This window comes from Xenopus laevis, chromosome 1S (assembly GCF_017654675.1).
Source record: "Xenopus laevis strain J_2021 chromosome 1S, Xenopus_laevis_v10.1, whole genome shotgun sequence".
NCBI classification, from domain to species: domain Eukaryota; kingdom Metazoa; phylum Chordata; class Amphibia; order Anura; family Pipidae; genus Xenopus; species Xenopus laevis.
The window spans coordinates 3,562,313-3,575,865 of NC_054372.1; the positions used below are offsets into that span (position 1 = coordinate 3,562,313).

A 13,553-nucleotide genomic window follows, 5' to 3' on the forward strand; every position below is an offset into this window, starting at 1 on the left:
AATTCTGCCGAAGCAGCACTATTAACTGATGCGTTTTGAAAAAAAACATTTTTTTCCATGACAGTATCCCTTTAACTAGCCACCAAAACTAGTATCTTGAGATATAAAAGTTCTCCAGGGGCTGCGGCAACATAACTACGCTCATGCCTTGGTGCGTGTGAAGTGGAGAGGGATGAATGAGCATTACAAGAGCTAGAAAAACGTTACTCGAGTGTCACTAGACATATTGTTAGAAAATGGTCCATGTATCTATTGGGTGGGTTAGAAAACTCCAATAGACAAGGGCCACATTGTTGTGTTGATGTGGTCCTCTCCCAACAGGAGGCCATCTTTAAGCTCCAAGTGTTGTCCCAGAGGCCAGATAACTGGATGATCCCAATTTGGCCAATCTCTTAGGTAATGATCTCACAGTGGATGTCCAGCTTTAGAATACACATCTCTGGGCCCATCAGTCATAATATTGGCATCCCACTCCTGAAAGATATCGGAGGTGCACAGCTCATAGCCCACACCATGGATATGTATGGACGGATAGTTATAAAGGCCCTGGCTGTTGTACTTGCCATTATCTGGATGTTTGTGCACGGAGTTTAAAGCTGATAACAACACGTACGGCCGTGAGGATCAGGGAGGGGAGGCAGAAATCAGTCACAGAGATCTTTACTCGATTAAACATTGACGTAAATAGCACCGGAGAGAAGACGTAGGAGACTCATTTCCATAGAGTTCAGGTCGTGACTGCTAAATGTTCCCTATAGCTAAACCCATAATCACCCCACTCTGTCCGGCTTATTTATAGCCATCAGTCACAGATCCCACTGGGGTAAAGAGTCAATAGTCCTTGAGGTTTAACCTTGGCCTTCAATATGTTGTGTGTACCATCACACGGGAGAGTTCAATCTAAATTTACAGTACATTGGGTCAGCAAATCCTGCACGGTGTTACAGAGATGATTGGGGGTCATTTATAAACACTGCTCGATGGACAGTAACAATCCAATCACTACTTTCTATGTTCTACTTGCAGAAGGTTGGAGAAAAAAACAAATCACTGGTTGCTATGGGTTACTACCCAGGTTTAACTTTGCCGGGAGTTCAAAAAATTTAGCCCAGGCGGTGATATTTATGCACTTGTCAATGACCTTAAGATCTAAATTGCTTAGAAGAATTTTATAGAAACGCTATTCCTGAATTATAGAACTATATAAGAGTATCTATAAAAAAATAAGAATCTCTGCCAGTGCACAGGTTAAACCCTTCCAGGGACATCAGGTAGTGTGTTCTCTTCAGATGCAAGTGGAATTATTCTTATATGGAAAGCAGGGCCGCCATCAGGGGGCACAACTGTACTGGGCTTGGTACTTTTAAGAGTCCCGAAAGTTGCCCGAACTCCGAAAGCCGCCGAATGCCTCTCAATGGAACCGAAGAAGAAGAGGAGAATCTGCCGAAAGTCAACGAATAGACCAGAAGAAGAAGAGGAGAATGAAGAAGACCTTTAAAGTTAAGTTCCACTGAACGTGGTGTTTTTTCTGGCCACCAATGTTTTTTAAACAAAACTTTTATTTGGGGGCCCTGTGCCAATATTTTTATTTTACAGGGGCCCCTGGCCACAAATTATTATTTTTTTTTTTAATTTTGTATGGGGGCCTATTTGTCAATGTTTTTTTAAAAACTTTTATGGGAGACCCTGGGTGGCAATTTTTGTTTAACTTCTAGGGGGCCCTGACCACCAATGATTTTTTTTTTTAAAGGATCAGTAACAGCAATACTTTTGTTAGTGTAGAACTGAAAAAAACCACAGACATATTAAACTTTTAAATCGCTAAGTCTTTATTAAGAAAGAACTTACTGAAACTCCGCTTGTGCTCCTCTTCAGAAAAGGCGATCCATCGTGCGGCGCTCGATTTCTGCTCCCTGGCTATCTCCTATAAGGAAAGCGAGGAGGGGAAATCGAGCGCCGCACGATGGATCATCTTCTCTGAAGAGGAGCACAAGCGGAGTTTCGGCAAGTTATTTCTTAATAAAGACTTAGCGATTTAAAAGTTTATTATGTTTTTTTTTCGTTCTACACTAACTAATTTTCTAATAAAAAAAATTGATGCTACTGGTCCTTTAACATGCGTGTGTGTTTACCGTTTTTAAATTGTGGGGTGGTGCAGGTGTTGTCTGGGGTAGGTGGGGACCCAGAGAAATTTGTTGTACAGGGCGTCATGATTTCTTCTGGTGGTCCTGATGGAAGGTCTACATGAAGGGGCATCTTTGTCTGATGTGCAACTCGGCGCTTATTGCGGTTAAAGAAGATCTCTGATCTGGCCAGACCAATCTCACAAGAGCCCATTGAGGTCAATAGATTGGGGAAAACTATAATCACATGTTTTATCAAATACTATTCCCATAGCCGACCATGGGAAGGAGAGCAGCTCCCGAGGGAAACATTGAGAATCATAGCTCTGTCCCTGGGGAAATAATGGAGGAAAATCACTTATACATTAGGGGTTCCAAACAAAATGAACCACGGTTTTAAAGGAGAAGGAAACCCTAAAAATGAATGTGTCTAAAAATGCCATATTTTATATAGTGAACTTATTGCACGAGGCTAAAGTTTGAGCTTGTCAATAGCAGCAATGATCCAGGACTTCAAACTTGTCACAGGGGGTCACCATCTTGGAAAGTGTCTGTGACACTCACATGCTCAGTGGGCTCTGATTGGCTGTTGAGAAGCTAAGCTTAGGGCTCGTCACTAATTATCCAGCAGAAAATGAGCTTCCCTGGCTGTAATATAAGCTGATGCTACAGGTTTGCTGATTATTCAATTCTGATGCTAATTGCACTGGTTTCTGTGCTGCCATGTAGTAATTATGTGTATTAATGACTAATCAGCCTTATATTGTGACATTTCTATTCTATGTGTACTGTATATTGTGAGTGGCTCCCTAAGCTCAGTAAGTGACAGCAGCACAGAGCATGTGAATCAGTGAATCAGCAGAAAAGAAGATGGGGAGCTACTGGGGCATCTTTGGAGACACAGATCTTTACTGCTAAAGGGCTGTGGTTGCCTTGGGCTGGTACAGAAGCACAAAACATCATCTACAACATTTCTAGCTACTTCTTTAGTTAGGCTTTAGTTCTCCTTTAACTCAACGTACTGAATGTCATACTCCCCTGCTTTATACTATAAAAGCATTCCAATTGGCTCAGTCACACACTCACTGCCAGCTGACTGCTTGATATGACATTTGCAGCAAAACAATTCTCTCCGACAATACTTGTAATTCTTCGCTTCTCCTTAACCCTTTCCCTGCCAGCCGTTTTGTCCTAGATGCGAACATCTACTGCCAAGCAGTTTTTAGATATTTTGCACTCTTTCACTTTAAGGGCCTTTCCTGGGGTGGTCTTTTAGTTAACCCAGGAAAACAATATATTGTTTTTTTCAGGACAACCTGAACTTTCACAATATGCAAGAATTTTGGTGTAATTCTACTTCTCTAAAAAAATATTGGATTCTAAGTGTCAAATAAAATGAAAAAAATCATGTTGCACGAAGAACAATCACATATATCAGAAACATCATTCATTTTACGTACGAGAACACAGCTGATTTAGAAAGGTCTATGTCTCCTGAACGCGACAATACCAAATATATATAGTTTTATGGAGATTTCTCACTTGTATAGCTCAAAATCTACAAGCAGTACACAACCAAATTTCCAAAGCAACACTCCCCAAACGGCATACTTTTGATTTCAAGGCCAAACATTCCACTAACAGTAGGTTTACCCAAGAAAACTACCCATTACTAGAAAGAACAGATTCTGGTGAATCAAAAATGGGTAGAAATATCTTTGTACTCCAAACCACCAAGTTGCAATTGTTTCCTAAAGTTATAGTGTTTTATAGAAATTGGTGAATTTTTTGAAAAATGACCTCAAAGCTTCCACTCTACAGCAACATATCTCCCACACATCATTAGGTATCAATGTAAAACACCCCAAATATAAAATCCTGGGTCCACTGAACAGTTTGATGCCCAATATGAATAGATGTACCCAAGCACGTGGCATAGGAGGCCCCAAAAGGAAGACCCCCCGTTTGTTCTGTAATTTCAGATACTGCAAAATCAACACATTTACATCGTTTTGGGGGGCGGCAAAGGTAGAAAACAGTACGTTCACCCCAGAAAACCATATATTTTCGGAAAGTACACATTCCCCTGAATCTAAATTGGGTATGCATGTCTTTCTACGCCAAAGTACCAAGCCGCAAATCATTCCTAAATTTGGTGATTTTGGGGACATTTCCAAAAATGACTTCAAAATTTCGACCCTGCAGCATCGTATTACCCACATACTTTTAGGTATCAAGACAAATCACCCCAAATATGAAAGCCTGGGGTCCTCTGAACAGTTTGATGCCCAATATGTATAGGTGTACCCAAGCACGTGGCGTATAGGGGCCCCAAAACGAAGACCCCCATATGGTCTGTCATTTCAGGTACTGCAAAATCAACACATTTACATTGTTTTGAGGGGGGCAAATGTAGAAAAAAGTAAGTTCACCCCAGAAAACCATATATTTTCGGAAAGTACACATTCCCACGGATCTAAATTGGGTATGCATGTCTTTGTACTCCAAAGTACCAAGCCGCAAACCATTCCTAAATTTGGTGATTTTGGGGACATTTCCAAAAATGACTTCAAAATTTCGACCCTGCAGCATCGTATTACCCACATACTTTTAGGTATCAAGACAAATCACCCCAAATATGAAAGCCTGGGGTCCTCTGAACAGTTTGATGCCCAATATGTATAGGTGTACCCAAGCATGTGGCATATAGGGGCCCTAAAAGGAAGACCCCCATATAGTCTGACATTTCAGGTACTGCAAAATCAACACATTTACATTGTTTTGGGGGGGCAAAAGTAGAAAACAGTAAGTTCACCCCAGAAAACCATATATTTTCGGAAAGTACACATTCCCACGAATTCAAATTGGGTATGCATGTCTTTCTACGCCAAAGTACCAAGCCGCAAATCATTCCTAAATTTGGTGATTTTGGTGACATTTCCAAAAATCACCTCAAAATATCTACCCTGCAGCATCGTATTACCCACATACTTTTAGGTATCAAGAGAAATCACCCCAAATATGAAAGCCTAGGGTCCTCTGAACAGTTTGATGCCCAATATGTATAGGTGTACCCAAGCACGTGGCATACAGGGGCCCCAAAAGGAAGACCCCCATATAGTCTGTCATTTCAGGTACTGCAAAATCAACACATTTACATCGTTAGGGGGGGGGCAAAAGTAGAAAACAGTAAGTTCACCCCAGAAAACCATATATTTTCGGAAAGTACACATTCCAACGAATCCAAATTGGGTATGCATGTCTTTCTACGCCAAAGTACCAAGCCGCAAACCATTCCTAAATTTGGTGCTTTAGGTGACATTTCCAAAAATCACCTCAAAATATCTACCCTGCAGCATCGTATTACCCACATACTTTTAGGTATCAAGACAAATCACCCCAAATATGAAAGCCTAGGGTCCTCTGAACAGTTTGATGCCCGATATGTATAGGTGTACCCAAGCACGTGGCATACAGGGGCCCCAAAAGGAAGACCCCCATATAGTCTGTCATTTCAGGTACTGCAAAATCAACACATTTACATCGATTTGGGGGGGGCAAAAGTAGAAAACAGTAAGTTCACCCAGAAAACCATATATTTTCGGAAAGTACACATTCCAACGAATCCAAATTGGGTATGCATGTCTTTCTACGCCAAAGTACCAAGCCGCAAATCATTCCTAAATTTGGTGATTTAGGTGACATTTCCAAAAATCACCTCAAAATATCTACCCTGCAGCATCTTATTACACACATACTTTTAGGTATCAAGACAAATCACCCCAAATATGAAAGCCTAGGGTCCTCTGAACAGTTTGATGCCCAATATGTATAGGTGCACCCAAGCATGTGGCATATAGGGGCCCTAAAATGAAGACCCCCATATAGTCTGTCATTTCAGGTACTGCAAAATCAACACATTTACATCGATTTGGGGGGGGCAAAAGTAGAAAACAGTAAGTTCACCCCAGAAAACCATATATTTTCGGAAAGTACACATTCCAACGAATCCAAATTGGGTATGCATGTCTTTCTACGCCAAAGTACCAAGCCGCAAATCATTCCTAAATTTGGTGATTTAGGTGACATTTCCAAAAATCACCTCAAAATATCTACCCTGCAGCATCGTATTACACACATACTTTTAGGTATCAAGACAAATCACCCCAAATATGAAAACCTAGGGTCCTCTGAACAGTTTGATGCCCAATATGTATAGGTGTACCCAAGCATGTGGCATATAGGGGCCCTAAAATGAAGACCCCCATATAGTCTGTCATTTCAGGTACTGCAAAATCAACACATTTACATCGATTTGGGGGGGCAAAAGTAGAAAACAGTAAGTTCACCCCAGAAAACCATATATTTTCGGAAAGTACACATTCCAACGAATCCAAATTGGGTATGCATGTCTTTCTACGCCAAAGTACCAAGCCGCAAATCATTCCTAAATTTGGTGATTTAGGTGACATTTCCAAAAATCACCTCAAAATATCTACTCTGCAGCATCGTATTACCCACATACTTTTAGGTATCAAGAGAAATCATCCCAAATATGAAAGCCTAGGGTCCTCTGAACAGTTTGATGCCCAATATGTATAGGTGTACCCAAGCACGTGGCATATAGGGGCCCTAAAAGGAAGACCCCCCCTTGTATGTTCTGTCATTTCAGGTACTGCAAAATCAACACATTTACATCGTTTTGGGGGGGGCAAAGGTAGCAAAAAGTAAGTTCACCCCAGAAAACCATATATTTTCGGAAAGTACACATTCCCACGAATCTAAATTGGGTATGCATGTCTTTCTACTACAAAGTACCAAGCCGCAAACCATTCCTAAATTTGGTGATTTTGGGGACATTTCCAAAAATGACTTCAAAATTTCGACCCTGCAGCATCGTATTACCCACATACTTTTAGGTATCAAGACAAATCACCCCAAATATGAAAGCCTGGGGTCCTCTGAACAGTTTGATGCCCAATATGTATAGGTGTACCCAAGCACGTGGCGTATAGGGGCCCCAAAACGAAGACCCCCATATGGTCTGTCATTTCAGGTACTGCAAAATCAACACATTTACATTGTTTTGAGGGGGGCAAATGTAGAAAAAAGTAAGTTCACCCCAGAAAACCATATATTTTCGGAAAGTACACATTCCCACGGATCTAAATTGGGTATGCATGTCTTTGTACTCCAAAGTACCAAGCCGCAAACCATTCCTAAATTTGGTGATTTTGGGGACATTTCCAAAAATGACTTCAAAATTTCGACCCTGCAGCATCGTATTACCCACATACTTTTAGGTATCAAGACAAATCACCCCAAATATGAAAGCCTGGGGTCCTCTGAACAGTTTGATGCCCAATATGTATAGGTGTACCCAAGCACGTGGCGTATAGGGGCCCCAAAACGAAGACCCCCATATGGTCTGTCATTTCAGGTACTGCAAAATCAACACATTTACATTGTTTTGAGGGGGGAAAATGTAGAAAAAAGTAAGTTCACCCCAGAAAACCATATATTTTCGGAAAGTACACATTCCCACGGATCTAAATTGGGTATGCATGTCTTTGTACTCCAAAGTACCAAGCCGCAAACCATTCCTAAATTTGGTGATTTTGGGGACATTTCCAAAAATGACTTCAAAATTTCGACCCTGCAGCATTGTATTACCCACATACTTTTAGGTATCAAGACAAATCACCCCAAATATGAAAGCCTGGGGTCCTCTGAACAGTTTGATGCCCAATATGTATAGGTGTACCCAAGCACGTGGCGTATAGGGGCCCCAAAACAAAGACCCCCATATGGTCTGTCATTTCAGGTACTGCAAAATCAACACATTTACATTGTTTTGGGGGGGGCAAAGGTAGAAAAAAGTGCGTTCACCCCATAAAACCATATATTTTTGGAAAGTACACATTCCTGCGAATCCAAATTGGGTATGCATGTCTTTGTACTCCAAAGTACCAAGTCGCAAGCCTTTCCTAAATTTGGCGATAAAAGCAACTGTTTTTACATTTCTGAAAATCGCCTAAAAATATTGCAATTGGCCGCATTTATCTCACCCAATTTCTTACATACAATTGTAAAACACCATAAATATTGATGCCAAGGGTCTACTGAACAGTTTGATGCCCAATATGCATAGATATACCAAGGCAGCTGGCATGTGCGGACCCCAAATAAAAATAGTGAATATGAGTTTTCTCCGCTGCCCATTCGCCTTCTGTGAACATAGACCCTTGACTTCATATTATTTGCCTCAAGACCCTCCTAACAGCAATGACCCCCCAAAACCATACATTTTTGGAAAGTACACATTCTGCCGATTCCAACAAAGATAACGACGTCTTTCTACACGAAACTACCAAACTGCAAAGCTTTTCTAAACATATAGGTTTTTACAACATTTCTGAAAATCGCCTAAAAATGTTGCAGTTTGCCGCATTTATCGGACACAATGTTTTACGTACAAAGAAAAATCTCTCTAAATATGGACGTCAGAGGTCTAATAAATAGTTTGATGCCCAATATGTATAGATTTACCAAAGTATGTGTTGTGTATGGACCCCAAATGAAAAACGTAACTATGAATTTTCACGCTAGCCAACTAAGCTGCAGAAAAGAGAACCCTAACTGTACGTTATGTGCCGTAAGACCCCCAAACTGTAAAAAGACCCCCAGAAACCCATATATTTTTGGAAAGCACATATTTTGGCGGATCAAACTAAGTAAAATCTATCTTTCTATACCAAAGCACCAAACAGCAAAACGATACTAAAGATACATAGGGAACAATAATGCAGGGATAAAATTGCAATAAAACCACAAAAATAGCGTAAATCAATGAAATAACAAAATAATTGTTCTGACAGCGTAATTAGTGGCCGAAATCGATTATCCAATAGTCACGCTGCCAAAATAACACGTTTTTAGGCAAAAAAAACAAAAGATAACAGTATAATGAATTCGTAAAAAAAAAAAAAAACACCTGTTTGTGTATACATATTTGTGCACTAATAAAAGTTATCTGAGTGTGCAAATACATGTAAATAAGTGTAAATAAGTGTAAATAACTGTACAAAAGGGACCAAGTGTGCTAAAATTAAAAAAAAAAATTTAAAAAAATTCCAATCTTTACTAAAATGCATAAATGTACTGTAAGTATGTGTAGGTGCAGGTAAGTGTGTAAAAAAACGTGCACTTACCGTTTTTGGAGCAGGAGAATCGCTGTCTTCTTTGGAGGAGTCCTGGCAGCGTGTCTGCAGAGTTGCTGCGCAGCAGGAAGTGCGTGGGCGGCTCTGCAGGCAGGAAGAAGGTGAGTGTAGTAGCAGACGCTCCATGCGATGCGTCTGCTACTTTGAAGTCGGATCTGCGACAATCGAGTCGCAGATCCGACTTGACAGCCCCCCAGCCTCGTTGCCTAGGGGGCTGTCTTCTCTCCCCACTCTCTGCGGAGGCGGCAAAAGCCGCCGAAGCAGAGAGAGCGCTCAGCTGCTAAAGAACGTACAATGTACGTTCTTGGCAGCCTGAGCATTTGCCTGCCAGCACGTACGCCGTACGTGCTTGGCAGGCAAAGGGTTAAATACCATCCATCAGCCGCAAAGATCATCTCTAGCCCTTTAAATACTAAATATAGTCTGTCCACTTAAATCATATTGATAGGACAAACCGTGTATTTCACAACCCAGGTGTTTATTTGGGCCCTGGGTACCCCTGGAACTATAGCAGGGTGACACCCCAATGTTTCTATATATCTGTAACCTTGTTATGAGCTAAGGGGGCCCAGCCTGAAGTTCAGTTAGGGGGAGACTTGGGGTGAGTGTTTATTTGTACCCTGGGTACCCCTGGAACTATAGCAGGGTGACACCCCAATGTTTCTATATATCTGTAACCTTGTTATGAGCTAAGGGGGCCCAGTCTGAAGGTCAGTTAGGGTGAGATTTGGGGTGAGTGTTTATTTGTACCCTGGGTACCCCTGGAACTATAGCAGGGTGACACCCCAATGTTTCTATATATCTGTAACCTTGTTATGAGCTAAGGGGGCCCAGTCTGAAGGTCAGTTAGGGGGAGATTTGGGGTGAGTGCTTATTTGTACCCTGGGTACCCCTGGAACTATAGCAGGGTGACACCCCAATGTTTCTATATATCTGTAACCTTGTTATGAGCTAAGGGGGCCCAGTCTGAAGGTCAGTTAGGGGGAGATTTGGGGTGAGTGCTTATTTGTACCCTGGGTACCCCTGGAACTATAGCAGGGTAACGGTTACCCCAATTTTTATTTGGCAAGTAGAGGATTGGATTTGGTTCAGTATTAGTATAAGCCTTTTATAGTTGATTATTTTTGACCAAATGGAAAGATAAATGGATTTAATGCTTCCCTAATAAAACAATTGCTTTTTAATAAAATCTGTGCTTTTAAAGCCACGCTGAGGGTTAGTGATGAGATTACAGGTATTTATGTGACTGGACTGAACGGATCCCTGAGGTTCCCAGAGGCTGAACAGTTCCCTGCGAGGAAGATGAAGACTCACTAAGCGGAGAGCATTCGATTTGATTACATTGGCTGCTAAAAGCCTGGAGGAGATTGTCAGAGCTGATTATAGACATTAATGAGCTGAGCCTGGAGAGCTGAATACAAAGACATTAGGAATTATACCTGGCGCCACTTGGAACATCTTGTTCTGGGGAAGGGCTACGGCCATTAATATTTAAATGTACAAAAGTGTAAGAAAAGTCATGTTTCAGGCATTTTATCAAGAGGTTTAATTCCTTATGGATGTGGTGCCGCTCCGATGTCAGGGCTTTGCTCACAAATGTTATTGTCAAATCAGAAGGAAGGGGTGGACAGCAGGACATTATAGAACAGTATAGGACATTAAAGGACATTATAGGGAATAAAAGGACAGGGGTAGGTCTGTGTAACTGGTGGGTATTGCAGTCGTACAACTACTTGTATAGAGAACAACACACGAGACGCCTCATGCACCTTAAATCCCCTTAAAGGGATACTGTCATGGGAAAAAAAATGTTTTCAAAACACATCAGTTAATAGTGCTGCTCCAGCAGAATTCTGCACTGAAATCCATTTCTCAAAAGAGCAAACAGATTTTTTTATATTCAATTTTGAAATCTGACATGGGGCTAGACATTTTGTCAATTTCCCAGCTGCCCCTGGTCATGTGACTTGTGCCTGCACTTTAGGAGAGAAATGCTTTCTGGCAGGCTGCTGTTTTTCCTTCTCAATGTAACTGAATGTGTCTCAGTGGGACATGGGTTTTTACTATTGAGTGTTGTTCTTAGATCTACCAGGCAGCTGTTATCTTGTGTTAGGGAGCTGTTATCTGGTTACCTTCCCATTGTTCTGTTGTTAGGCTGCTGGGGGGGGGAAGGGACGGGGTGATATAACTCCAACTTGCAGTACAGCAGTAAAGAGTGATTGAAGTTTATCAGAGCACAAGTCACATGACTGGGGGCTGCTGGGAAACTGACAAAATGTCTAGCCCCATGTCAGATTTCAAAATTGAATATAAAAAAATCTGTTTGCTCTTTTGAGAAATGGATTTCAGTGCAGAATTCTGCTGGAACAGCACTATTAACTGATTCATTTTGAGAAAATGTTTTTTTCTCATGACAGTATCCCTTTAATGAATGTACAAACACTATTTGCAGGGAGTTTGAAGCTTCTCCCTATATCAACATGGGGTTTATACAGTTTCATCCCAAACTCTAACTAGATACAGGCCGGTTAATTGGAGCCTGATCAGTGTAGCAGGGACATTAGATTGTAAGCTCTGCTGGGACAAGGACACTGTGGAATATGTTTGTGGCATAAACAAAGGATAAATCATTATTTGGGGAAGGAGTTTCCTGACTTCCAAGTATTTGGTCAATAAATGGGGCAGGTCAATCAGATTTGGAACCCTCCGTTTACGTTTCAGAAACACTTTAATAAGATGATGCCACACAAATATCTGCACAGAAGGAAGAGACTGGAGCAGTTGGGAATAGAACTCAGCAGAGGCTTTGACTGTTACAGATGTTTTTTAATCTCCTTTTCATTAAGGCAAATTCCTGGGGGGAAATTATTAATTAAACTGAGAAGCTCTGGATAAAATACGGACTGTTTCTCCATGGAAATATATTACAATTATACACAGAGACAAGTCATGTCACCAGTTTATCTTTTAAAGGCAAACTAAATAGCTGATATTTTCATACACAAATCTACATACAACAGAAGTGCCTGGGGGTGCACATGTAACTGCATTAAATCTCCCGGCCCCCCAATACCTGTGCAACCAAGACTCTCCTCCAGACTCCCACAAACAAACCAGGAACCTCCCCCAATCTAAACTCATTCCATAATTGATGTAGGATAAATCCCTGCGACACAGTGCTATCACCCCAATGCCTCTGCAACAGAGCCCCAATCTCCCCCCAAAACCTCTGTGACTGAGCTCTGACACCCCCAAAACCTCTGCGACTGACCTCTGACACCCCCAAAGCCTCTGTGACTGACCTGACACCCCCACAATGGACCCAAGTATGAATGTTTATAAGTCCAGCATCTCCCAACCCCGTAATTAGGGGGAATAAGTAGAAGTGCTCCAGCTTAAAGTTAAAGGTTTAATTACACTTTGGGGTGGGTTTCAGGCGGATGTCTGATAAAGACGTTTGAAATCTTAAAGTGATTTATTGTTGGTGCTACAAGGTCATGTGACAGGCCCCTATCAATGTAATGCGGTTCCTGCTCCGGCCAACAAGCTCTTTATATCGTGGATGTTAAAGCTCAGCCGCGTGTGGGATCCGGTTCTCATTCATTTTAAACAGTTATTGTTCAGCTCATGAATAAAGAAGATCCCGACTATGGTTTACGCAGCAGCAATAGTCACTGAACCCCCGGCCACTGTCAGTATATCACAAGCAATGTATTAGCTGCGTTAAACTGCAAATATTGGGAAAACTGTAAAAGAAAATTGAAAAAAAAATTGCTAAGTTGATTAATTTTTCCATTTGAACTAAAGTAACAAAAAAGTTGTTCACATCGGCACTTACCCAGAACTCTTGCTTGAACCACCACTTTCATTGCGGCTTTATTGTTGGTTTCACTCGTCAGAATCATTTCTTCCTTCAGGACCCCCTCCTTGTGTGCCGTGTATTCACACTTAATGCTCAGTCCTGCGGAGAGTCAGAACCAAGTCACAACTCTGGAACATGTTACAGACAGTCAAGTTTCTACCCAAGAACAGCGGCTTTACAGTTCAACTACAACTTCCAGAAAGCGCCGCAGCGGTTTGTCTGTACAGAAAGATCCCATAAAACTATGGCAGTATAGGTATTCCATGTACTAAGCACAATTCAGCAGGAACAATCCCTAAGTTTGTTCATAGTCTGTACAGAGAGATCCCATAAAACTATGGCAGCATA

At 41.4% G+C, this 13,553-nt stretch overlaps 1 protein-coding gene across 2 annotated transcripts in view; it reads right to left on the reverse strand.

The window, feature by feature from the left end:
* The window catches only part of c20orf27.S (chromosome 20 open reading frame 27 S homeolog), a 39,825-nt gene that overhangs the window by 5,654 nt on the left and 20,618 nt on the right, over nt 1-13,553 (reverse strand). The window contains exons 5-6 of one of the 2 annotated variants that reach the window (XM_041579346.1): nt 13,182-13,304; nt 12,291-13,089 (exon numbers count right to left, since the gene is read on the reverse strand). In XM_041579346.1, the coding sequence (XP_041435280.1) occupies nt 13,067-13,089; nt 13,182-13,304 (146 nt within the window). In that variant the 3' untranslated portion in view covers nt 12,291-13,066. Of the gene's footprint in view, nt 1-12,290; nt 13,090-13,181; nt 13,305-13,553 lie in introns of those variants that run through there. The other variant, XM_041579345.1, reaches the window with a different exon arrangement.